The sequence below is a fragment of the Phaseolus vulgaris genome, chromosome 9 (genome assembly GCF_000499845.2).
Source record: "Phaseolus vulgaris cultivar G19833 chromosome 9, P. vulgaris v2.0, whole genome shotgun sequence".
Classification (NCBI taxonomy): domain Eukaryota; kingdom Viridiplantae; phylum Streptophyta; class Magnoliopsida; order Fabales; family Fabaceae; genus Phaseolus; species Phaseolus vulgaris.
Genome location: NC_023751.2, coordinates 2,452,986 through 2,477,167, shown reverse-complemented (window position 1 = coordinate 2,477,167; position 24,182 = coordinate 2,452,986). Strand labels below are relative to the sequence as shown.

Below are 24,182 nucleotides of genomic sequence, written 5' to 3'. Positions count from 1 at the left end.
ATCCATATTTATTTACTACCGCGTTCTTATTATTGTGGTTTTTTTTTTCACCTTTTCTAATTATTTTCAGTTTTTTTTACCCTTTTTGATCTTGACTTTAAGAAAGCTAAAATCGGCCATGCTGCCAAATAATTAATACGGACAAAGAAATTATTCTTTTCATAGTTAAAGTTGTGTAAATTATTGTTTTTGATCCATCCATTCGATGTAATTTATATTTGTGATGTGTTTGAATCTACAAAACTGGGAAACTTATCTTAAAATGTGATGGTGTGTGACACGGGGCACGTGCGTTAGGGTTGTGATTTGTTGGGTTGGTTTGGTTGAAAGTAAAGATGAATGGGTCTTTAAGTTAGTGGCACAGGTCTTGTTGCTTGCCACCACAATCTCATCACAAACATTTTCAGTTGCTTCCACCACTCGCCATTTCTGCTTTTCACCTGCTCTTCTCTTCCACATTCTCTTTCTCTGCTTCAACCATTGTTTTGTTACTAACAATGTTGCATTCTCTATCCCCCATGTTCTAAAACCTGCAGTTCTGTATAAATTCAAATTTTAGTTTTATTGTTTTTAATTGTTCTTTATTTTAGATTGTATATTTTAAAAGACATTTTTTATTTTATATTCTAAAATAAGAATGCATTTCAGAAATGTATTACAATGCAAAAATATATTATTTTAATAAAAAATATTTGTTATCTTTAAATTGTACAATCCAAAATACATTAATATATTCTTATTTATATACTCCGAAAAGTATTTTTATTCTACAATCCAAATACATTAATATATTCTGAAAGATATTTTTATTCTACAATCCAAAATATATCATTTTACATTCTGAAAAATATTTTCTTATATCTCAAAAAAATAATTCAAAATACATTCTTTTGGGATAATTTTATCATTTCATCCCTTCATGGGTGCTGCTGGTTTAAAATAAAAAACACGGAAGTGTAGAATGAAACCAACAATCTACAACCCGCGTGGCCCAAATCCCCTTTTCATGTTTGGCAATTACTTTCTGTACCCAATTAATTTTGACTCACACTCAACGAAAATTTTAAAATTTTATTCTGCCATTTTCACACATTTTTGCTTACGGATTTCAATATCTGGAAGTCATTTTTATACATACCAGATTTTAAAATCCAGAAGGTCATTTTTATATTTCATTTAAGCTTTCGGATGGTTATATCTGGAAGTGAGTTATGAGTTCTGAATTTTCATATCCGGAACAGTGTCCTGTAAATGGTGTTGAAGATTGAGATCCGAAACTAATTTATGTTTGCTTACGGATCTTTACATCTAGAAGGTCATTTATGCTGTCCAAATAAGCTTCTGGATAGTGAAATCCAGAAGTGACATATTAGTTCCAAATTTGTATATCCAAAACTTTGAATTTGACTTACGGATATGAATATCTGAAATACAAAAATTTAAAATCATTAAAAACAAAATAGACATTTCATGTGAGTGTGTTGAGTGCGGATGTGAATTGATATGATACAGGGAGATAATTAGAATGTGGGAGTTTCTTCTTGCACTCCTATATTTTTCTTGCTGCACCACTACATTATTTGAAATATCGAAATTACTCTTTCATAGTTTTACGTGATTCAAGAATATAGATTCCTTAAGAAAAAGTATTTTTGGAATAGAAGTTTTCTGAGCAATGTAATGTATGTTTTCGGAATCGGAAATCCAGAATACATATTTTTTATTTCCATTGGTAAATCCGTACGAAAAAATATGTTTCAGAAATATTTTAGAAAAAATAATTTAGAAGTCATTTTTTAAAAGGGGTAAAACAGACTATGTTGTGCAATAAGATATTTGTTAGGATTGAGGAAGAAACAGAATGTAGGCTCAGCATACTTATTCGTACTAAATAATTGGGCTTATGATATTTGGGTTTCATTTTTCTCTAGTGAAAAATTTATAAAATTCCTCCAGGTTAGCAAAAGGTTAAAACAAAATGAGATTAAAATAGAAAAATATTCAAAAATAAATATCAAAATCAAAATATTTTAAAATTGTTAATGTGAATTACCGTAAAAAAATGTTCATTTTCTTTTCTACAATTTCATCTTCAGCATCATCACTACTGTAACAACAATAATAATTTTCAATGTAAAAAAATCAATTAAAAATATTTTTTTCTTAATCTTTAGGATTTTTAATGACATAACTATTTTGGTATGCTCGAAGTTCTTCCTTGTTGGCTTTAACAATAGTAATTGATAACAACAATTCTTCATATAGTAACTTTCTTAGGGACATAATAATAACAACAATCAAGTAATAATACAATCTAGAATGAAACTCTTAAGAAAGAGTCGATCTGATGTGAATTTTTTTTCCATCTTTGTACTTTTTGAGATGTGAGTTTTGTCAGGTTTATCAACAACTTAAAGAAAATATAATAAAATTTAGATTAGTAATTTGTTGAAAATTTCAACTTTCAATTTTAAGACTTCTCTACTAAAAATATCTAGTGTGTTTGAGATTTTTTTATAGATAATAGTTTATTTTTATAAAGAATTTAAATGTTTCATTAGAGAAATTTGGATAAAAAAAATAAAAGTAAATTAAAATTTAGAAAATATGAGAATAATTGAGTGCTAAAAAAAATTAGAAAACTTAAATTCTATTTTAAAAATGTAAAAAATGTTTTTTTTTATATATTTTTCTACCTCTCAAATATATGTTTTTTTTTCTTTTTATACATCGATTTTTTGTTGGGTTAAAACATTATAGCTTTGACATGCTTTTCAATTTTTTTAGCATGGTTACATTTTACTTTTCATAATCTCATTCAAATAAAACATTTGAAAAAATATCTAAAAAAATTCATTCAAATTTTCCTAGTTTTATCAAAACACGACATTAGATTACCATACATTTTTACTTCACCAATTTAAAATAATTATAAAAAATTAGCGGAAACACAACTCTTTTGCCGGTATATCTGCATTTCTTATTTTAAATTTTATTATTATTATATGTATACTATTATTGTTATAATAAAAATATATTAAATAAATTTAAATTTATGATACAATGAAAATAATTATATTAAAACAATTTCATTTCTAAGATTTTAAATCACTAATTTTTTGATTTATTATTAATATAAAATTTAAAAAGAGAAGTATAATAATGAAAAGAAGGAGAAGAAGAATAAGACGAGTAACAAACACTAAAAAAATATCTATTTTCTAATATCTTTTCTCCTCACCCCAACAATACAGTCTTGATTTCTTACTAATATAAAACCAAAAAAAGAGAAATATAATAATAAAAAGAAAAAAAAAGAATAAGATAGGAAATTCCAATAACAAATTTTAAGAAAATATCTATTTTCTAACTAATCTCTTTCCTCTCCTCCCACAAAATCTAAGTCTTGATTTGTTAACGATATAAAACAAAAAAAAAAATAATAATAATAAAAAAAAAATAAAAATAAGAAACTCCAATAACAAACTCTAAAAAATATCTATTTTCTAATCCCTTTCTTCCCATCCCTAATAATGCAGATTTTATTCGTTACTAATATATATAAAAAAAGAAATATTATAGTAAAAAGAAAAAGAAGAAAAATTAGATAAGAAACTCCAATAAAAAAAACTTTTTTGATTTGTTACTAATATAAAACTAAAAAAATAAATATAATAATAAAAAATAAAATAAAATTCTAACAAAATATTTATTTTTTAATTTCTCTTGCCGTCAGAAAATGAAAAGAGATATTTTTTTAGAAGAAATAGAAGCATTTGTCTTTTTTGAATTTCTAACTTTTCAAATAAATATACTGCAAATCTCTTAAAAAGTTTGTTTCAAATTTAATATATTTTTTAATTTTAAATTTAAACAATTATAAAATGGAGATTCTGTTAAAAAGAAGATTTGAAACTTCTTTTACAATTTCAAACAACTCATATATTCTTTCATTGTTACAGACATAATTCATCCCATTTAAAAACACAAAGGATTTTCAAACAATAACAAGAAATTGATAATAAATTACACAATTGGTGAGGCACAGTTAATTATTCCGAGTAGGAAGAAAAAGAGGAAGAAATTATTGTATCTTGATCCAAATTCCCTCGCTTGGAATGTCCTGATGAACCGCAAACAACATATAAAACGTGGGTGGTGCAAGAACAGCTGAACCCGGCGCCGTCACCTCAAATTCAGAACTTGAATTTCCACTTACCTTAACATCACCCACGGACAACACCAACAACCTCTGATTCATGGAAAAAGAGTGCGTGTTAAAAGGCGGCGCTAACATCGTGACGGACAATAAATCAGGCACAAGGGCTCCATTCACCTTAATACCCATCTTGAATTTCTCGCCATACATCAAGTTGGTATGAGAAGAAGGCTCTAGAATAATGGGACGCAGATCAGAAAACTGAGAACCCAGATAGAACGGAGAAAAAGCTTCCAAACTCAACTCCGTAGGGTATGCCACATTAGAGAACATGTATTTCTCGTGAGGGTTGCTCCCACCTACGATCACTCTTCCATCACGAACCAAAATGGCCGTCGAATGATACATCCTGGGAATATCCGAAGCGGGTTGCAACACGAAACGCGACCCACCCGAACCCGAACCCGAACCCGAACCCGAACCCGAACCGTTGGTTTTATAAATAACCGGTTGAAGAACCGGATTCTCCGCCCTCTCCCACCCCGCGGTTCCAGATTGAGCTCCGTTTATAATCAAAACGTCGCCGTTGGGGAGCATGACCATGTCGTTCATCACCCGCCCCATCGGCATGGTCTCCACCGCCCACGTGGCATTTGGATCCGTGATCTTAATCCGCGCGCAAGAATCCAACGCTTCGGAGAAAACCCCCTTGGGCACAAGCTGAAAAGCCCCTCTGCGGGCCCCACCGCAGACCAAAACCTCTGCTTCCACCCTCGCCGCTTCCAAATTCTTCAAAGGTAGCAAAACCGCGGAACCGGTACTAGGATAACACCTAGGGTCTCCCCCGGGTATCTCGGGGTACGTTCTCACAACGGCGTCGTTCTCGTAATCAAACAGAATCGCACGGTTGTTGGCGAAAATAAAAAGATTTCCGTCTACGTTTAAAACAACAAACGGATAAAGATTATTCTCCGCGCCCTTGTCATTAGTCTGAAACAGAAACGGGAACACGTAGGGTTTGTTCTTATCTTCTGTTTTTCTTTTAGGGTAAAACTCGAAGTTGAACTGTCTTCTTCCTCCGATTATAATTTGTCGTCCATCTGGCAAATAGTGATTGGTGGAGTACCATCTTCTTACTGCGAGGGCATTGTCACTCTCTTGCCACTCACAGTCCTCACTTCCTTTGCATGGAGAGAAGGACCTTATTTTGCGTTCGCCGTCGTTGTAGCCGCCGGTTTGGATGAGGGTGCCGTCGGCGACGGCGCCACCAGAGGAGCACCAGACGTCGGTTTGGACGAAGAGGGCGCGGAAGGTGTTGGATGCGACGTCGTATTCGATGGAGTGAGCGGTGCAGTCTGTTTTGAGAACCTTCTCGGAGAGATCGTGGCGGCACGTACCGTTGGGGAGAGTGAGGTTGGAAAAGCCGAAGTCGGTGCGGTCGAAGATGATGACACGGTCATTGTTGAGGAGCTGCATGTGCATGGCGACGATGCCTATGGTCTTGTGTAGGAGCTCCCACTGGGAATCGGAGGCTCGGGAGGGAAAGGGAAGGGTAAGGGAGAACAGGAGAAGGTGGAAGAACATGGCAGGTAGAAGAAGAAGAAGATGATGATGTGTAGCCATAGTAGCAGAAAGTGTTGTTGGAAGATGGTATTTGAGTTAATGCGTTGGAGTTGAGGTGCAGTGAGTATCGTTGCATGCAATGGTAGTCCTTAAATTCTGCTGCATTTTGCAGCGCTGCGCTCTTTCTATATATGCGTGCATAGGCATTCAAGTACATTATGCTTGACCACACTATTATTTTGGTGCATCTTAAATTTAAGGTTTATTTAATTTCTTTTTTTATTTCAAAAATACTTTTTAACATTTTTATTCAAATAATTTTAAAATCTCACGTATGATGCCTTTCTAATAATTTTAATAAATTACTCAATATTTTTTATAATGTTTCTCATTCTAAGAATGTTTTTTTAAGATATTTAATAAATGATTCTTTATTGACTTTAATTTTTAAACAATGAAGTTTTCAGATTCGATTAATGATTGTGTTAGCATGCTCTGTATTTTCTCAAATCCAATTAACTGTAATTAATTTCCCTTTATTTCTTCACCTCATCCAATTAACAAAAGTTTGAAAAACAATGGTGTGGCTGAATAAAAATTCCACTGATTACGTGTTTAGATTACTGTTTTTCTTAATAAATATTTGACTTTACAGCTTGTTAAGATATTTTAATATGTCTGAACATGTTGAATTTTACATCATTTCTAAAAAGAGATTATCCTATAAAACTTTATTTCTCGTCACTGCTGTAGTTTGCTATAAAAATAACTTAGTGAAATTCACAATTTAAAAAAAAATATATAATTGAATTCAACGATAAAAATACTAAAAAGTAGGGATTTTTTCATTTCTTATAAAAAGAATTGCCTAGAAATATTTGAAAATCCTCTCATAAAACCTTTCTAATAATCTTAGTAGATAAATTGAATGTTTCTTGAATCTCTAAATTGAAATGATAGTCGAAAGTCTGCGTAAAACCAACCTAACTACTGATTTATTTAAATACTTTATATATAAATTAGTTTGATTAATTAGAATTGTTTAGAAAAATATTTTAAAATAGTCATTTTAAAAACTTTTAACTTATAAGTTATAAACTACTTTAAATAGTTTTTTATTTGTAATTTATCAAATCTTCTTTCATTTTAATTTTTTTACTTTTATTTATTATTATTTCCTTAATTTTTTATTAAAATAATTATTTATCGTATTCTTTTCAGTGTTTGTTAGATTTTTTAAATTTTTATATAGTTCAAATAAAAAATATTAATATTACAAATTAAAGCGACTATTGTTTTATTACATGTGAAAATTACACAAAATAAGAACTGTAAAAAAATTAACTTAGCATTAGTTTAAGTTTAGACGTAAAAATAAGTTTAAGAAAATTAGATTGAATTAATAGTCATTATATCAATTTATTTAAATAAAATAAATTGTTTAAATAAAAAATATGTATGCGATTTTTAAAAAATAAATAGAAATACTATAAATTAATATAAATTTAATTATTTTAAAACATTTGAAATCATAGTTATATAATAAAACGTTTTTTCTAAAAAAAAGTTTACTCATATAATTATATATATTTTATTTTACATTATTAACTAATTTATAAGTTAATTTTATTAAACATTTTTTACCCGTTAAGTTATGTAATATAAAATTTATAATTAAACTAGTTAATCAACTTGAAATTTATAAGATAAGAACTTGTAAGCTAGTAATTTATGTACTAACAATTAATTTATCAATTAAAAAATAATTTATCAACTAATTTTATTTAAAAAAATCCGAATTTTGAATAAGATTTCCACTAAATATTAATATTTTAATTTTTTTAATTTTGAAATTTATTTAAACATTTTTTATTTTGCCTATATTTTTATTAAGGATTTTTAAATTTTTTTTTATTATAAATATTAATATTTTATTATAAGCATAAAGTGAAGCCGGTGTGAAGATATGATTAACCTAATATTAATAGTGTGATAGTTGAAAGAAAGACCCGTGATCTGACACACCATATAACAGTGTTTTGCAGAAAGTCTAGAAGCCAATGAAGGCAAGTCTTTATGTCTGTTGAAGCTGATGAGGGTTCCAGTATCAAACTTGCTTAATCAGGATTCAGTTTCATGTCATCTTCTGCTTTTGTTTTGACCACTTCCTCTGCACTGCACTTCACCCAACCCAACAATCTAACTTCATTCACACCATTTTCGAAATTTATTATTTTTAACACAACAATTACTCTTAAGTAAGTGAAGAATAAATTAGTATATTAAAATAATTTAGCAAAAAGAAAAAAAAATATTTAAAATCTTACAAGAATATTCTTAACAATATTTATAACTTAAGTATATATGGAGACGTGTGATCGGAAGGATATACCGAGAGATTACGTCGAAATATATATATATAAATAATAATAATAATAATAATAATAATAAAAATTAAAATATATATATATATATATATATAATTATTGTAGCAAAGTCCAATTAAATAAGGTCTAAATTAATGTGTGTTTAAAATAATAAGTGGTACAAAATGAAAAGTCCAAATAAGTTATAAGCCCAATAAGAGAGTCTTATAAATAGATGTTCAACCCAAAAAATAAGTAAGAGTGAATTTTATCTGATGAATGTATAAACTATTTTTGACTTTGTCATCGGAGCGCCTTACAGATACACACACCCAACTATGAGAGGAGAAATCGAAAGTCCAACCTGAAGAGCAGCACTGTGAGAGGAGAAGCCGAAAGCCCAACCTGGAGAGCAACACTTAAAGAGCCCAAACCCAAAAGCCCAATCCGAGAAATTAGTGGATTAATCACTTTGAGCCTTTGAAGACACACCCACCGTCTAATTCGTGATCAATCCACTAATTAACAAGAGTAAAATGTAATTACAATTCAAGAAATGCAAAGAAATTAAATTGCACAAATTAAATTTCAGCAAGGCACTCCTTTGACTTGTTGTTACTCTTCTTTGTTGTGCCATTCAAAGTGTATGGTGTATTTTGGTATTTGTATTTGAGGCTGCCCCTTGCCTTGATCCTCTTTGATTTAAGCAATTAAATTCTTCAAAACAGTACCTACCAAGTAGAGTTAGACTCTCCTCAAGTCAAATCCCACTCAACAAGCACCAATTGATATTTATCCACCAACAATTTTAGAGGTCAAGAAAAGAAAGCAAGAAACAATTAAAATTTAAAAAACAGCACCACTGCAATTGGATTTAATAATGTGACACAACTAAAAAGAGTTCAGAATGAAATTAGACAAGCAAATAAAAAAAATAGGCACTCAATAAAGGTTGGCACACAAAAGGAACCTAAAGATTGACACTAGAATTGATTTGAAAAACCAAAACAGCACTACTGAAAATATTGTGATCCAGAAAGCGTGACTTTAAATATTTATGTTGAGCTGGCTATTTTGTATTTGTTTCTGAAAATTTAAACACAAACAATTCAGTGTCTTAACAAACTTTTGTCGTTGGTTTCACTCCAATCACATGCACAAATTAATTGTGATAATTTTTCCAAAAACAGTGCCCAATTATCGCTAGTTCCAGCGCCAGAATGCACACTTTTTTTTGTGTGATTTACCTTTTTTTTTCTATTTTGTTTTTACAACTAATTCTTTTTGTTTTTGTTTGCTAACACTTCAAATCACTGAAATCCAGAATCTCATAATTTTCTTTTGATGTATTTAATTTTCATAAAACAAAACAGCCAGAACATAATTGGTTAAAAACAGAGGATTCTAAATCTGGAATTAAAAACATAATGAGATACTTCAAAAACACAATGGAATGAATGTGATGGAATTTGTATGGATCTAGCACACAAATATGAACTCAAACTAAAAGGAAAAAAATGCACCAAAGGATCAAATCAAAACAGAATTCAGATTAAGCACTCAAATCAAAACAAGAAACAAATGAATCAAGAAAAGTACTACTAAGATTTGTTGACAATTTTGGAATTACATGACTAGACAAAACTTATAGATCCAGAAAATAAAATGACTCAAACACACCATATGAACCAAATAGAAATTCAAGCAAGACTCAAATATCCTAAAATAAAAACAGCAACACAATTCACCATGGAATCCTACACAAAATTGCAAATAAGATGCTCAAGCACAAATTGAACAATTCTACCGATTGAAATGCTTAGAATAGCATCCAAATCAAATTAAAAACGTAAAACAGCAAGACAACTTGAACAAAAGATGAACAACATGAAGATAAGAAGAACTCAAGCAGAAAAATGAAAAGAGATACTTATCTCTTGAAGACCATAGCTCTAGATACTAAATGATGGCATTGGGCTCTTCTCTTTTGCGATTTTTGGGTGGTTTGCGGAAGCTTAATGAGTTGTAGGTGGATCAAGGCCCTCCTAGGAGGTGTGGTAGCCTTGTAGGTGCATGATAGGTAGGGGAATAGGAGAGGTTCGGCCAGCTCCCTTTGGTAGGTGAAAGAGTGAAGATTAAAGCCCTAAATCTAGAGAGATTTTGGCAAGGAGTATGTATGGCACAAATTTGGTAGCATAACTATACTCAAAATAATCTTGTAAAATGATAGCCAAGCACCTCCTTATATAGGATTGGAGGGCTGAAATTTGAAGAACCAAATACAAATGAAATGCTAGCCAAATTACATGCAAGTGTGAGCACATGGGAGCACATGGAAAATGTGAGCACATGGTGCACCTAGCCTTCACATGGAGGTAGGTTATAGAATCCTTCTTTGTGTGGTTGGTCTAGAATTTACGCCCATTAGGTCTAGCTAATTGGGCCGGTCCTAAGTTTACTTAGAAATGACTATTTCTAATTAAACTTAGGTTTAGCCTTTTAAGTACCACTTTACATGTTTCATTACATTTACAAAATAACTTAAACTATGCTACTTTGACTAGAAAAGTAAGAAGAACTATCACACACTAGAGTCTATGATATGTAAAAATGTGTCCTCTTGACCCCTTTTTGACCATGACTCTAGTGGTTGCCTCAATGTAACATTTTAGTGGCCTCTCAAAGGATTGGTGTTGGGGCCTCTTCCATCACTAGACCTCCAGAGAGTACATACTAGACTCACACAGACCTGCTAAATAATGCAGTTACACATCCTAAAAAATAACTAAGAACAAAAGCACACTTTCCAACAAAGTGCCATTAAGCTAAACAAAACCAAAAACAACAAGCAAAGAATATACTCGTGGCTTCAAAACTGGATGGAGGCAATTGGACCCAGCCAAATTCCAAGATTCCCCCAACCGTGCCTATTGACATTGTGACAGCAACAACACATCAATCTTAAATGTGCTGAAAAAGCATTCACTCTTCAAGTTTTCAGCATAGGAATTTGAATCTATACACATAAACACATTCTTAAAGATAATTGTGACGATTACTAAATATCAAATATGTGCCTTTATAAATACTTGGTGATGGAGTATAGTAATAAACATGGAGAAAATTAAGATATATGCTACAATATAGTAGCAATAGAAGCGTGATTTTATGGTTTGAGGTAGTGTCTGCCAAGAGTTTTATGGTGTTAGAGAGGTAAAACTTAGTTGCTCCATTGTTTGACCATCATGCGACGTAGAAGTCGTACCAATTTTGTAATACGAAGTTGTGTGAAGGTGGTAGAACTTCAGTTAATTTTTTTAAAATCAATATATTATTTTATTCAAATTAATTAAAATTGAATAGTAAGTATTACCAGTGTACTTTAATTCTAACTCAATTCCATAAAACCAACTCATGGGATGAGGTTTGCACCCACTTATATATAATGAAATGTCCTCATTTTCGGTCGATGTAAGTTATGTTATATTTAAAATTATTTTGATAAATAAATTTTCAAAAGTGTTAATTTTTAGTGACAAAAATTGGTTAACCTTGCATGAATCATGTTTGAGAATAATGTAATATATTAATTTAATTATTTAATTAATAAAAAATATAAAAAAATTGTTATTAAATTTAAAATTAAGTAAAAAATTAAGAATTTGTTATTGCATTTGAAATTAAATAAAGAATAATTGTTATACATTTAAAAATAAATACTTCAAAAAATAATGATATTATTACATTCTTATCATTATGTTAATGTTAATTAACACCCTTAAAAATTTTATTTATCAAATTAATTTTAAATATTATATAACTTACTACTTAATTTTAATTAAATTCAACTGTAATTAAATAATTAATATATATATAGTTTAAAATAAAAATATTTTTAAAAAATAATTAAAGAAATCGTATTAAATTGATAAGAAATAACAAAGTCGTGTCAAGTGAATACTTTTACTTCAAAATTGTTGATACGACTTTTTTAAATATATATATTTTTTTAAAAATTCACTTTGATAAAAAAACGATAAAAAAAAACCCATGATGATAAAAAAACATAGTTGCTCACGATATTGTTGTGTCATGCATGCAGTATTTAAAAAAGGAGAAATAAATGAATGAAAAGGATAGCACTGTGTGGAAGTTAAGGCTGCCCAATTATAAAAGGATGTGTGCGTCTTGACCATGTGTATTGTGAGTGGCAGGTAATTAATGTTATTTAATGGGAAAAAAATCTGTGTATTTTTTTTACAAAATTTGTTTTTTGATATCATATAATAGTAATTAATTAATTCCAATTGACCAATTGAAACTTTATCTGTAAATATCCTAATTAAAGAAAAATATTACAAATAATTAATTACATAAAATTAAATATAATTGAGTTATACATTTTCTACCTAATTATTAACAAAATACATATTTTATTTATTTATTCCTTATTTTTAATTACTAACCAACTATATTTAATCACTCACAACTGTGATTCTTTATTTTATTTGAAAATTAACAAATAATTTTCAATTAAATTATAATCATATTTGAAAAATAATTCATTTGAAATTTGTTATATTGTATTGTCATATTTGTGTTCTGAAGTTACTAAAGTTTTGAACAAGTTTCTCAATATGCTTTGTATGCAACATTTATTTAAAATTAAAAAAAAAGGTGATTTCAGTTTTAGTATATTAGACCAGTTTGATAATTTTTAAAATAAGATTCTTCTGAAGTTACTTATGCAGTAACTAGATATAATTTACGTTTAAACTACTTATTTTTTAAAACAAGCAAATTAAAAACAAAAGTAAAAAAGAATTTTGTTTATTTTGTTACAAATCACCTATTAAAAAAAGATAAATAAAAAAAAAATATATGTTTAGAAACTATAGAGTGATAATAATTATATGTAACAATTATAAATTTCATTTTTAAAATTTTAATAACTAATTTTATAGACAGTTGCACTTTAAGAAAACACAAACAAATAGATTCCTCTAATTTAAGGATGAAACATAGAGAGTATTAAATGACATTGATGCATTTTAACTAAATTTCTCAAGCATGTATATGCTACAGTGCATTAGGTTGTGAACTGTCACATTTGCCTTGCTGGTTAGGACAATATCTTTAATACATTTTTGCAAATTTTGTTTCAATTTACAATTTTATAAATTTTACAAAGTTTGTCTGGATATCCCGTTCAACTATACATATTTTATAATATATAAATAAATATAAATTTCATTTTATAAAATTGATTTATAAAATTAAATTACACTTAAAATTTATTTTTTAGATATTATATTATAATTATTTAAATTTTATTATAATAAAAATTTGTTGAATTAATTAAACTGTCGAATTATCATAAATATAATCTATTTTTTAAAAAATTTCATAAATCTTAAATTAACTAACATCTTTCCAACATCAAATCAACTTTTTCAACAATTTCTTTTATAATACAAATAACTAAAGTTTCACCACTCACAACATCTTAGTTCATTAAGATTAGTCATTATTATTTAATTTTTCACAGCAGTTGGTGAATTTACATTTTGTAATTGGGTGAAAATTCTAAATGTTATATTTGCTTATACCGCAAAATTGTATAGTTTTATGCATTCCTTCATCACTAAGTTCCATAATTTGTTCTAGCATTTGCATAAAGAATACAATGCGCTTTAATTTGACTGCATTTTGATATATTTTATGTGCAGAAAAGCATAAATTGGACTCACAGAATACAGCTATATTTTGGTTCACTTTCCCTTTATTTAAGATTCTTCCAATTTTAAAATTATTGGTTTAGGTTTCACAATACACAGATTAAGAAAACTTATATATCTTACACGTGAGGGTATTGTCTTCAAGAGCAATTTTTTAAGATGCCATTACAAATTGTAATTATAATATAATTGGGGTGCTTAAAAACATTTTATACTATTTTAGTTATATAGAACAAACATTTATCGTATGTATTATAAGAACTAAAATATCAATATTTTAGTGCGTGTACTGCATAGAATAAAAGTTTATTTTTTATAATTAAATATTTTAAGAAATTATTATCTTTTAGTAAACAAGTTATATGATAGTTAAAGTTCACTATAAATAAATTCTTTTGCAATATATATATATATATATATATATATATTATATTTATATCTATGATAAATAATTTATATCGTAACAAATATTTTTTAAACTATCGATAGTTTGTTTTTAAAATATTAAAATTCAATTGAAAAATAAAGCTAAAAAATAATAGATTAAAACAAATAAGAGGTTAAAGAACTCTTAAATAAAGGGATTTAAAATAATCAAATTAAAAATACCACTTTCTTAAAAAAAATACCATTCAAATTATATAAAAAAAACTACCATTCAAATTATACATCTTCATACGGATTAAAAAAAATATCTTTTTTTATAATAACTAGCGGAGACATAGGTACAATTGCACTTGTGTATTTGTATTTTTTTTTCTTTTAGTCATATTTTGCGATGAAAAAAATTTAACATAATTGAAAAACAAAAATTAACATGTAATAGAAAAATGATGAATTGATTGAACAACCTATTTTTTCTTTTTCACTGGTTTGAGTCTCTCTTCTTCTTCAAGCTTATTCTCTTCTTCTATTGATAGTTTTGGAACTGAAGAGTGTAATGTTGTTCACATTAAGAGTATAATTGACTTGATGGTAGATACAAAAGAATAATGGTTTTACCAGATGTATCGATCGGTACCGGACGAGTCCGAAACAAGTAACGACATAAAGAGCATCATAAATAACGGGTGTTAGCAGCAATTACCATTAGCATTGAATAAATAATGAGCATCATTAATAACCATCATGAACATTAAATAAATAACGAACATCATTAATAATGATTATTAGCATTAAATAAGCAGGGATATAGTATCTCCAAGGTGTAACGAATGGAGACAAGGAACAAACTCATATAAAGGGGGTTGGAAAAAGGAGAGAGGTATGTTTTTCAAATCCCACCATAACACATCCCTAAACTAAGCACTGACTTGAGCGTCAGAGTGCAATCGCAGGTACCCCCCCCCCCCCCCCCCCCCACCCTCGGCCGACCGATTACCAGTGTTGGGAGAAGGAGACTTGTGGACATTGGAGCATCGCCAGCACACCAGCCATTCTACACCAAGCTAATTGACACTCCATTCATGGATGAGATAATTGACACTCCACTCCCACCAATGTGGACAGGGTTAACCATTAAGCTCTATGACGGTTCCACCGATCCGGACAAGCACCTTAACGTCTTTAAAACGCAGATGACCTTGTACATGATCGACACGACGTTGTGGTGTAAGGTTTCCCCATTTTCTTTCAGGAGGGACCACTCGGTTGGTTTACCAAACTCCCGACCAACTCCGTGGAGAATTTTAAAGATCTGACAGCAAAATTCATCACATAGTACGCGACCAGCCGACCACATCATATGTCTTCCCTGTCTATCCTCAATGTGAAACAAGAAAAAATGCGAGTACTTACGAGCATTTATGGACATGTTCAACAAAGTATGCATGGGTATCAGGAACTTGATGCCCGAAATAGCCATGCATCATTTAGATGGTGAAATCCGTCCGGGTCGATTCACAAAAAGATTAATCAAACGACCAACAAGGGACATCGATGAACTAAGAACCCGAGCAGTGAAATTCATGCAGATAGAAGAACATGTTGATTATCATAGGACACACCAGGTTGAAGTCGACGAAAAGGGAAACGAGAAGGAAAAAGATAGAAGCAATCGGCCTGGACTGGGGCAATCTGACCGACCTAGAGAAAATCGCAGGCCGTGATTCCAACATTATACACCCCTCATAGTTCCAAGGGGAAGAGTTCTGGATGAAGCCCTCCAACCCTAGCTAATCCCGACCTTGAGAAAATCACAAACCCCGCAAATTGGCGAAACATCCAAGCATTTCCAGTACCACCGCAATTATCTGTTAGAATATATGGCTTTAAACTAGAGGGGGGGTGAATTGTTTAAAGAGAGTTTTCGCAACTTTTTCAGCCTTGAATGAAATTACTTCGAGAAAACCTTGATTAAGAAATCATTTTTTCAAAACATAAAGCAAAGGCACAACACTAGTAAAAACAATCGATTGTTTTACCGAAACAATTGGTTGTTTATACCAGTTAACAAATATCAAAACTAAATTTAAAGAGTTAGGGATAAAGAGAATGCAGACAGATGTTTATACTGGTTCACTCCAAATCCAGAGCTACATCCAGTCTTCTCAGAAACCCTGAGGAAATCCACTAAGCAATCACAACTTGATCACTTACACCACAACCAAGAAAGTGACCTTGAACACCTCAAGACACACACTCTTCTTGGCCAACACACCAACACTAAGATTGCTGATCTTGATCCCCTCAAGAACACACAACCAATCTCAGCAAACAAAGAAATGAAACTTGTGCAGCAGAGTACAAGGATTACACTTGTTACAGAAGATAATCTGAAATCAATACAAGCAGAATCCTATTCCACACACTTTGATCAATCACAAACTCTTAACAATCTCAACTCTTTGAAAAACTCAAAAAAACTTTATTAAAAAATCTCGTTACTCAAATCTGTTTTTCTGAATTTATTCAAAGATGTTGTTTGTTATCAAATCTTAACAAACTCTTAAATTGCATTTAAAGATTGGTCAAAGCATTTAATGACTGGAGCGTAAGCAGTTAAAACATTTAAAGCTCAGTCAAAGATAAAACAGTTTTTCTGTTATGGTCCCAAAACAAACAATCGGTTGTTTCCTCGAATCAATCGGTTGTTTTGGTTTTAATAGCTCAACCATTTGAAAAACAATTTTCAATCTTTTATCAAAACATCTAAGTATAAACAATCGGTTGTTTCGACAAAACAATCAGTTGTTTTAACTTAGTTTGAAAAACATTTTTCTTTCACAAAGATTGAGAATGCCTATGCTTTAGATTTAATCAAGAGGTGAATTACAACACTCAAACTACCCCAGAACTAAACTAAAACAGCATAACAACAACAAGCACAACCAAGGCTTCAACATCCTTCAAAGGGTTTGGATTCTTCAAAGCTTGAACACCACTTGGTTCAACATTATCGCCATATGACCGAAGGATGCCAGGCCTTGAAAGACAAAGTCCTATGCATAGTAAGTACTATAGCCCTTATCATGGCAACTAATAAAATTAGACTAGGAACCAAAAACCAGACGAAATAGTAGGTATAAAGTAACCGGGGCAATCTGACCGACCTAGAGAAAATCGCAGGCCGTGATTCCAACATTATACACCCCTCATAGTTCCAAGGGGAAGAGTTCTGGATGAAGCCCTCCAACCCTAGCTAATTTGAGAAAATCACAAACCCCGCAAATTGTCGACACATCCAAACATTTCCAGTACCACCGCAATTATCGCCATGTGATCGAAGGATGCCAGGCCTTGAAAGACAAAGTGGAGAAACTCATCTAGGCAAGTCACTTCTAAAGGTTCATAAAAACTAATGATGCGGTGAATCGTTCTCCACAAAGAGATCGACATTCATCCTAAGGACTGAAAGAATACACCTAGGGGTACCCAGGTGATCGACTAGTTAGAGGGGATGTACGTTGACAAGATGACCATCAATGGGCGACCAGAAGAAAGCAAAGTGAAAGCCCAGTAAGGAGGACCCGACAGCGAAGTGAAAGTCTCGAACGAAGCAACCACATTAGGCGAAGGGTACGGGAAGTTATCAATGCAATAGCTGGACCAATATCGCTCCACATTCCGAACAAAGAAATAAATTCAACTGCTAAAGGTTTTGCAGGAGGAGGTTGCTCTAATTCGGCCAGGAAGAAACACCTTCGGGCCATCCAATCATCCCATGTTAAATCCCGCCAAAGTAGACCAAGAATACCTCCAGTAACATTCACTGACGATGACTTTACTGCAATTGACGCAACCCAAGATGATCCCATGCTAATAACCGTGGAGATAGATAAATTTGCAATCACCAAAGTCCTGGTTGATCAAGGCAGCTCAGTAGACATACTATATTGGAAAACCTTTCACAAAATGAGAATTCCTGACTCGAAAATCCAACCTTATGAAGAACAAATCATTGGATTTTCAGGCGAAAGAGTAGATACCACGGGTTACATTGACTTGTACACCATATTCGGGGAAAAAGGAAGCTTGGCAAAGACTATAAAGATCCTATTAGAATATATGGCCTTAAATGAGAGGGGGGGGGGGGTTGAATTGTTTAAGAGAGATTTTCGCAAACTTTGAAGGTATAATGAAAATCAATGCTGAATTACAGAGAAAGAAATCAAGGAAACAAAGAACCAAAACTGTTTTAAGATGATATCTGAAAAACAATCGGTTGTTTATACCAGTTAGAACATAAACAGCTTAAAAACAAAATTTAAAGAGTTAAGGGTAAGAGATAAGCACACAAGCAATTTATATTGGTTCATGATAAGTGTCTAATTTCAGTAATATTTCATATTAAAATATAGGCACTTATGAGGATTTATTGCTAATTTACATATAAAATAATCCCTAATTTATGAATTTATACCTTTTTACATTTTTTATGATCTTTATTTGAATAAGAGTATTTTATTCCCAAATTTGGTGTTAATTGCAGATTTCTAAGGAAGAGTGGAGATTTGGATTAAAGATGAATGATTTGAGCCAAAAAGATAAAGATAGAAGGTCTCAGAATGAAAGAAAAAAAGAAAGAAAGAAAGATTGGGCCTTTTTATGTTTTATCATTAGCCCATTAGCGCGACATAGGAAACAACCTAACCCTAGAAAACTAGGATAAATAGAGGGTTAGAGGCTCAACCTTAGTGTGCCAGATTGAGAGGAAAACACCATAGAGTGAATTGTAACCCAATTGGGAGAATGGAAGGTGATAGAAGTATGCGTGGCTAATTCTACCCTTTGGGATTGGGAGTAATCTACTCAAACTCTTATGTATTGAGGTGATATTTTATATATTAATATTCAGTTCTTGATTGATTATTGGTATTGTTGTTTTACTTTTAATTCTCCGTGACAAATTGAGAATCTTAAATCTGACCGGGAGGTATTTTTAGGGTTCGGACCTAAACAACAATACTTAACATATTTGAGTGCTAGGAATAGACTTGAAATGTTAATTGCTATTAAACGTCTGAGCTTCGTTCTAAGTTGTTCTTATAAGTATGCGAGGGATCGATAGTTAGGGAACATTCTTAAGGATTTTATATGCGAGGAATCGATATAAATGATTTTTATACGGGCATCAATTTCAATTAAAGAACTTAATATTAACATGCTAATCAAAATACATGAGAGTGAGAGAGATGAAACTTAATCCCAATTTTTCCAATTGAAGCAACTAATTCTTTGTTTGTTTTCTTATTGATCAGTGCCAACATAATCACTTCAAACTCTTTTTTATTGTTCTGTTGTTATATTTAGCGAATATTGTACTCGATAATTCACTGTTCTTTGTGGGATCGATATCCGTCCTTAGGGACAATTATTACTTCTGACAAACGCGGTGCACTTGCCGTAAAAAGTCATCAAGTTTTTGGCCCCGTTGCCGGGGAACAGATTTGATTTGTTGAGTATAATTTCCTAAATATTGTAAATATTTTATTTTTTTATTTGTTTTGATTTTGTTTATTTTATTAAAATTAGATTTGATTTGATTTTAGTATAGATTTGCTTTTAAAAAAAAAAGAAAGTTGTTGATTTTATATTCTTTTCTTTTCTTTTCTTTACGTTATTTAATTTAGTTTATTTTTATTTTATTTTGTTTTGATTTTGATTTTGTTTTATTATATTTTATTTTAGTTTTTTTAGGATTAGTTTAGGTAGTTTTATTTATGTTTACGTAACTGTTATTTATTTATTTTAATTATATTTTATTATTAGTTTTAGTTTTTATTTTTACGTAAGCTAGTTAGTTAGAATATTAGTTGTTTACAATTATAGTTTTCAATTTTTTTTAACTTTATTTTATTTTATTTTATTTCTAGTATTTATTTTATTTTTTATTTTTTTAGTACGTTATTTTTTGTTTTTAGAGTTTTCTTTTATTCTTTTTTTAATTTTTATTTTATCTATATATTTTTTTTAATATTTTTGTTAATTTTCTCTTAACGTCATTTTAGTGTTTTATTTTTGTTTTTTGGTTTTATTTATTTATTTATTTTATTTTACATATTTTGTTTTTATTTTTATCTTCAAATTTATTTTATTTTATTCTTTTTAAAGAAAAAAAAGTTCTCTTTTTTTTTTTCTCCACTAATATGTTTTAGGAAGAAAGCAACATGAGAGAACAGCAAGCACCACCTACTACTACCAAGGACCAAGGACCAAGACATTTTTCTAGTATTGCAATACCTACTACTACCAAGGCCTTGGAAATAAATCCCGATTTTCTCACTCTCATCCGTGCCTATCAATTTACAGCAATAGAACATGAGGATCCATATTCACATTTGGATACATTTTATGAATTGGTAGGAACAATGGGTTTTCAATCAGGTGATCTTGAAAATGTTTATATGCGCTTGTTTTCTTTTTCATTGGCAGGAAAGGCTAAGGAATGGCTCAAATCACTTCCAAATCAGAGCCTCACTAGCTGGAAGGATATAGAGGAAAAATTTTTGCAAAGATTTTTTCCAATTTCTCGCTACATCAAAGCAAAGTCTGAAATCTCTATGTTTAGACAAGGAGCAAATGAAGTCTTTTGTGATACATGGGAAAGATTTAAGATGATATTGAGAAAATGCCCAAATCATGGGTTTGAAGATATTTCTCAACTGAGCATATTCCTGAATGGTCTTAGATCTGACATAAAGATGCTCCTAGATGCTGCAGCTGGTGGCACAATGATGACCCTTGATGTAGAACAAGCGACAATAATTATTGATGCATTGGCATCAACTGATTATAAAGCCCAACATGATGGACAAGATCTTCAGAATAAAGGGTTGTTAGAAAATGCACTCTTGGCTAAAAATAAGATTCTGACACAGCAGATTGAGCAACTAACTGCACAAATGGCTAAATTGCCCCAACAATTATATGTTGTTCATTCATCTCAAAGCCAAAGTCAGTCAATCAGGTGTGATTTTTGTGGAGGTGTTCATCCTAATGGTCACTGTTTTTATCAGAACAATTCACCTGAAGTTGAGGATCCATCCATGCTTGAAAGAATGAATAAAGTTGAAGACGCTCTGACAAAGATTGTGAGCGCGCAGGACAATATTGTGAGAGCGCAGGACAATAGCATGGCCATGATTAGGAGTATAGAGATCCAGATGAGACAGCTGACCAAACAAATTTCACAAATTGTGGAGGAACAAAGTGGCCAGTTTTCAGTCAATAGGCAAACCAATTCAAAAGAGCATTGCGATAATGTAGTGGCTGAAAAAGAAGAAAAAGATGAGATAGAGGGGAAGAGAGATGAGAAAGAGAGAAGTGAGGAGGAAAAAATAAAGAAGAAAAGTGAAAATAAGAAGAGAGGAGTTTTTGAAAAAGATTTATCATATCCTCATTCTCCTTCAAAAAGCGAGAAGGAAAGAAAATTCTTTGATAAATTGCTCCCTAAAAATTATTTTGCAGGAAATTTGAAGCAAGATTCAACATTTGAAAGATTTCGAAAGATTAGGAGCTATATTGAAGAAAAAAATATAGATCTGGAGGATAGATACAGTGTCATTATTCAAAAAGGCTTGCCTAAAAAATTCAAGGACCCAGGGAGTTTTAACCTTCCCGTGTCTATAGGTGCTTTATTAGTAGCCAATGCTTTATTAGATTTGGGAGCAAGCGTAAATATAATTCCTTTGCCAATGCTGAAGAAAATAGGTGATTTGGAGATTAAACCCACCAAGATGACTTTAAAGTTAGCTGATCAAGTAACCAAGTATCCATATGGTGTGGTTGAAGATGTTCTCGTCAAGGTGGATAAATTCATATTTCCTGTGGATTTTGTTGTGATGGACATGAAAGAAGATGAGGAGGTTCCCTTGATACTTGGAAGACCCTTTATGAAGACTGCTAGAATCATAGTTGATGTCGACAAAGGAGAACTTCAAGTTAGAACTCAAGATGAGGAGGTAACTTTAAATCTTTTTAATGGTCTTAAAAATTTTAATGCAGGGGAAGAATGTGTACAGAAGGATGGATCACAGAGATATTCCACCTTGAAATAAACAGGCGTCAAGCTAGATGACGCTAAACGAGCGCTTACTGGGAGGCAACCCAGTCCACATTTTAGTTTTATGTTGTTTTATTACCTTTGCTGATTTTATTTAAAATAAAAAATAAAAAAAAAGTAAATAAGAATAATAAAAAAAAATCCTATATGCCTCCTCATCATTTTGCAGGTTATGTATTTTTGACCTGGGAACAGGTTCTATTATTCAGGGGGGCAGATCCAGCAAATGAAGCAAGACTGTAGATAAAAATTTTAACAAAATGCTGGATGACTTCTTAAGAATAGAGGATTGAACAAAAATATGGTTTTATCTCTCTAATTCTCTTTTCTTTTCAGTTATTTGGATTTTTTCTTATTTTATTTTTCGGTTATTTTGTTTTCTGTTTATTTGCTTATTTGTTTGGTTTGTTTTTATTGCTTATTTTGAATAAATTTCCTGTTTTATTAGTTTGGTAATTTTAAGTCTTGAATTATCTTTCTTGACTAAATTTCAGTTTTAATTTGTTTGTTTTCTAGTTTATTTTTTTTTCAAATTAAAAAGAACTAGAATATTAATTTTGAATTGTGGAAAAAAGAATTTGTGTTTAAATATTAAGTAGTGAGATGAATTAGACACAGGTTAGAAAAGAAAATATGATTGAATCCCTATTCAAATGTAGTTAAAATTATGATACATGAAAATTTAACAGGATGATTGATTAGGACAGATAATGACAAGACAAAAAGGAATGAGACCATTTAAACCAAGTGAGTGTGTGAACCTTAAACAGTTTTGAGAGTTTTACTGATGATTTGACAGTTGTGGTTGCTTAATTTTTATTTTTGTTGCATCATAAAAGAGCATGAAGATGATTGAGGCATTTGTTTGTGTTAATTAAGAGCCAGGGCCAAAAAGCCAACCTTTATATTAGAATTCCATTTTTTTTTATATCCCCTTTGGGCTAAGAAATTTTTTGTTAATATTGCACCTTAACCTTTATTGATATAATTTTCTACCCTTTAGCATGTCTAAGGAAGGAGAATATAGATGCAATACATATAGAAAAGGGAATGGTTGGTTCTGATTTTGAAAGTTCAAAAAGTTGAAAATAGGAAGAATCTTTTCCTATTATTGAAAAAAAAGAGAGAAACAGAAGAAGAAAAAGAAATAAAAAAAAAGATAAAAAATTCATGAAAATCATGAAAAGAAAGAAAATGGGGAAAAAGGTGACATCGAAAGAAAGTGGTAACTAGATAACATATATGTTCTCTATAATTGAATTGTAGGTATGTTCTTCTTCTTTAAGATGTGCATTTTGTTATCTAAGAAAAACCAATATTTTTTGGAAGCCCAGCCTCATTACAACCCTGGAAAAGACCTCAAGATTCATGTTTCTAATATGTTTGTGATTTGAAGATGAAATGAAAAGCAACTGTGATTTGTTATGATTCAGTGAAAATAGAGAGAAACACTTACCCGTGAGCATATGAGAAGATATTCCTTGATGAATTGTCATTTATTTGTTTTGATTTGATCCTGGAAATATTCCTTGTGTCTATAATTTTCTATATTTGAATTTGGAAGCATCATAAGTTTCTAATTTGATCTGTTGTTTAGTGAATTAAGCTGTTTGATATTTAAATTCAAATATATTCATTTACTTTGCTTGAGGACAAGCAAGATTCTAAGTTGGGGAGAGTGATAAGTGTCTAATTTCAGTAATATTTCATATTAAAATATAGGCACTTATGAGGATTTATTGCTAATTTACATATAAAATAATCCCTAATTTATGAATTTATACCTTTTTACATTTTTTATGATCTTTATTTGAATAAGAGTATTTTATTCCCAAATTTGGTGTTAATTGCAG

General features: G+C 30.6%; 2 protein-coding genes and 1 pseudogene across 2 annotated transcripts; 1 reads left to right on the top strand and 2 right to left on the bottom strand.

Moving 5' to 3' along the window:
- Window positions 1–3,927: 3,927 nt before the first annotated feature.
- Window positions 3,928–5,877, bottom strand: LOC137821380 (aldehyde oxidase GLOX-like). Its single transcript, XM_068625941.1, has one exon. The coding sequence runs from the start codon at window positions 5,780–5,782 to the stop codon at window positions 4,085–4,087; it is 1,698 nt and encodes a 565-aa protein (XP_068482042.1). The 5' UTR covers window positions 5,783–5,877; the 3' UTR covers window positions 3,928–4,084.
- A 14,557-nt stretch (window positions 5,878–20,434) lies between these two features.
- LOC137820642 (uncharacterized) lies at window positions 20,435–22,319 on the top strand. The gene is made up of 2 exons (XM_068624824.1): window positions 20,435–22,228; window positions 22,272–22,319. The coding sequence occupies exons 1-2, from the start codon at window positions 20,435–20,437 to the stop codon at window positions 22,317–22,319; spliced, it is 1,842 nt and encodes a 613-aa protein (XP_068480925.1).
- LOC137823221 (small nucleolar RNA R71) lies at window positions 20,808–20,913 on the bottom strand (annotated as a pseudogene).
- Window positions 22,320–24,182: the final 1,863 nt, after the last annotated feature.

Bases quoted from the DNA above. Each gene is read 5' to 3' on its own strand.
- LOC137821380 (XM_068625941.1), bottom strand. From the start codon at position 5,782: ATGGCTACACATCATCATCTTCTTCTTCTTCTACCTGCCATGTTCTTC.
- LOC137820642 (XM_068624824.1), top strand. From the start codon at position 20,435: ATGAGAGAACAGCAAGCACCACCTACTACTACCAAGGACCAAGGACCA. The intron at 22,229-22,271 runs GTAACTTTAAAT...ATTTTAATGCAG, and splicing joins TTAGAACTCAAGATGAGGAG to GGGAAGAATGTGTACAGAAG.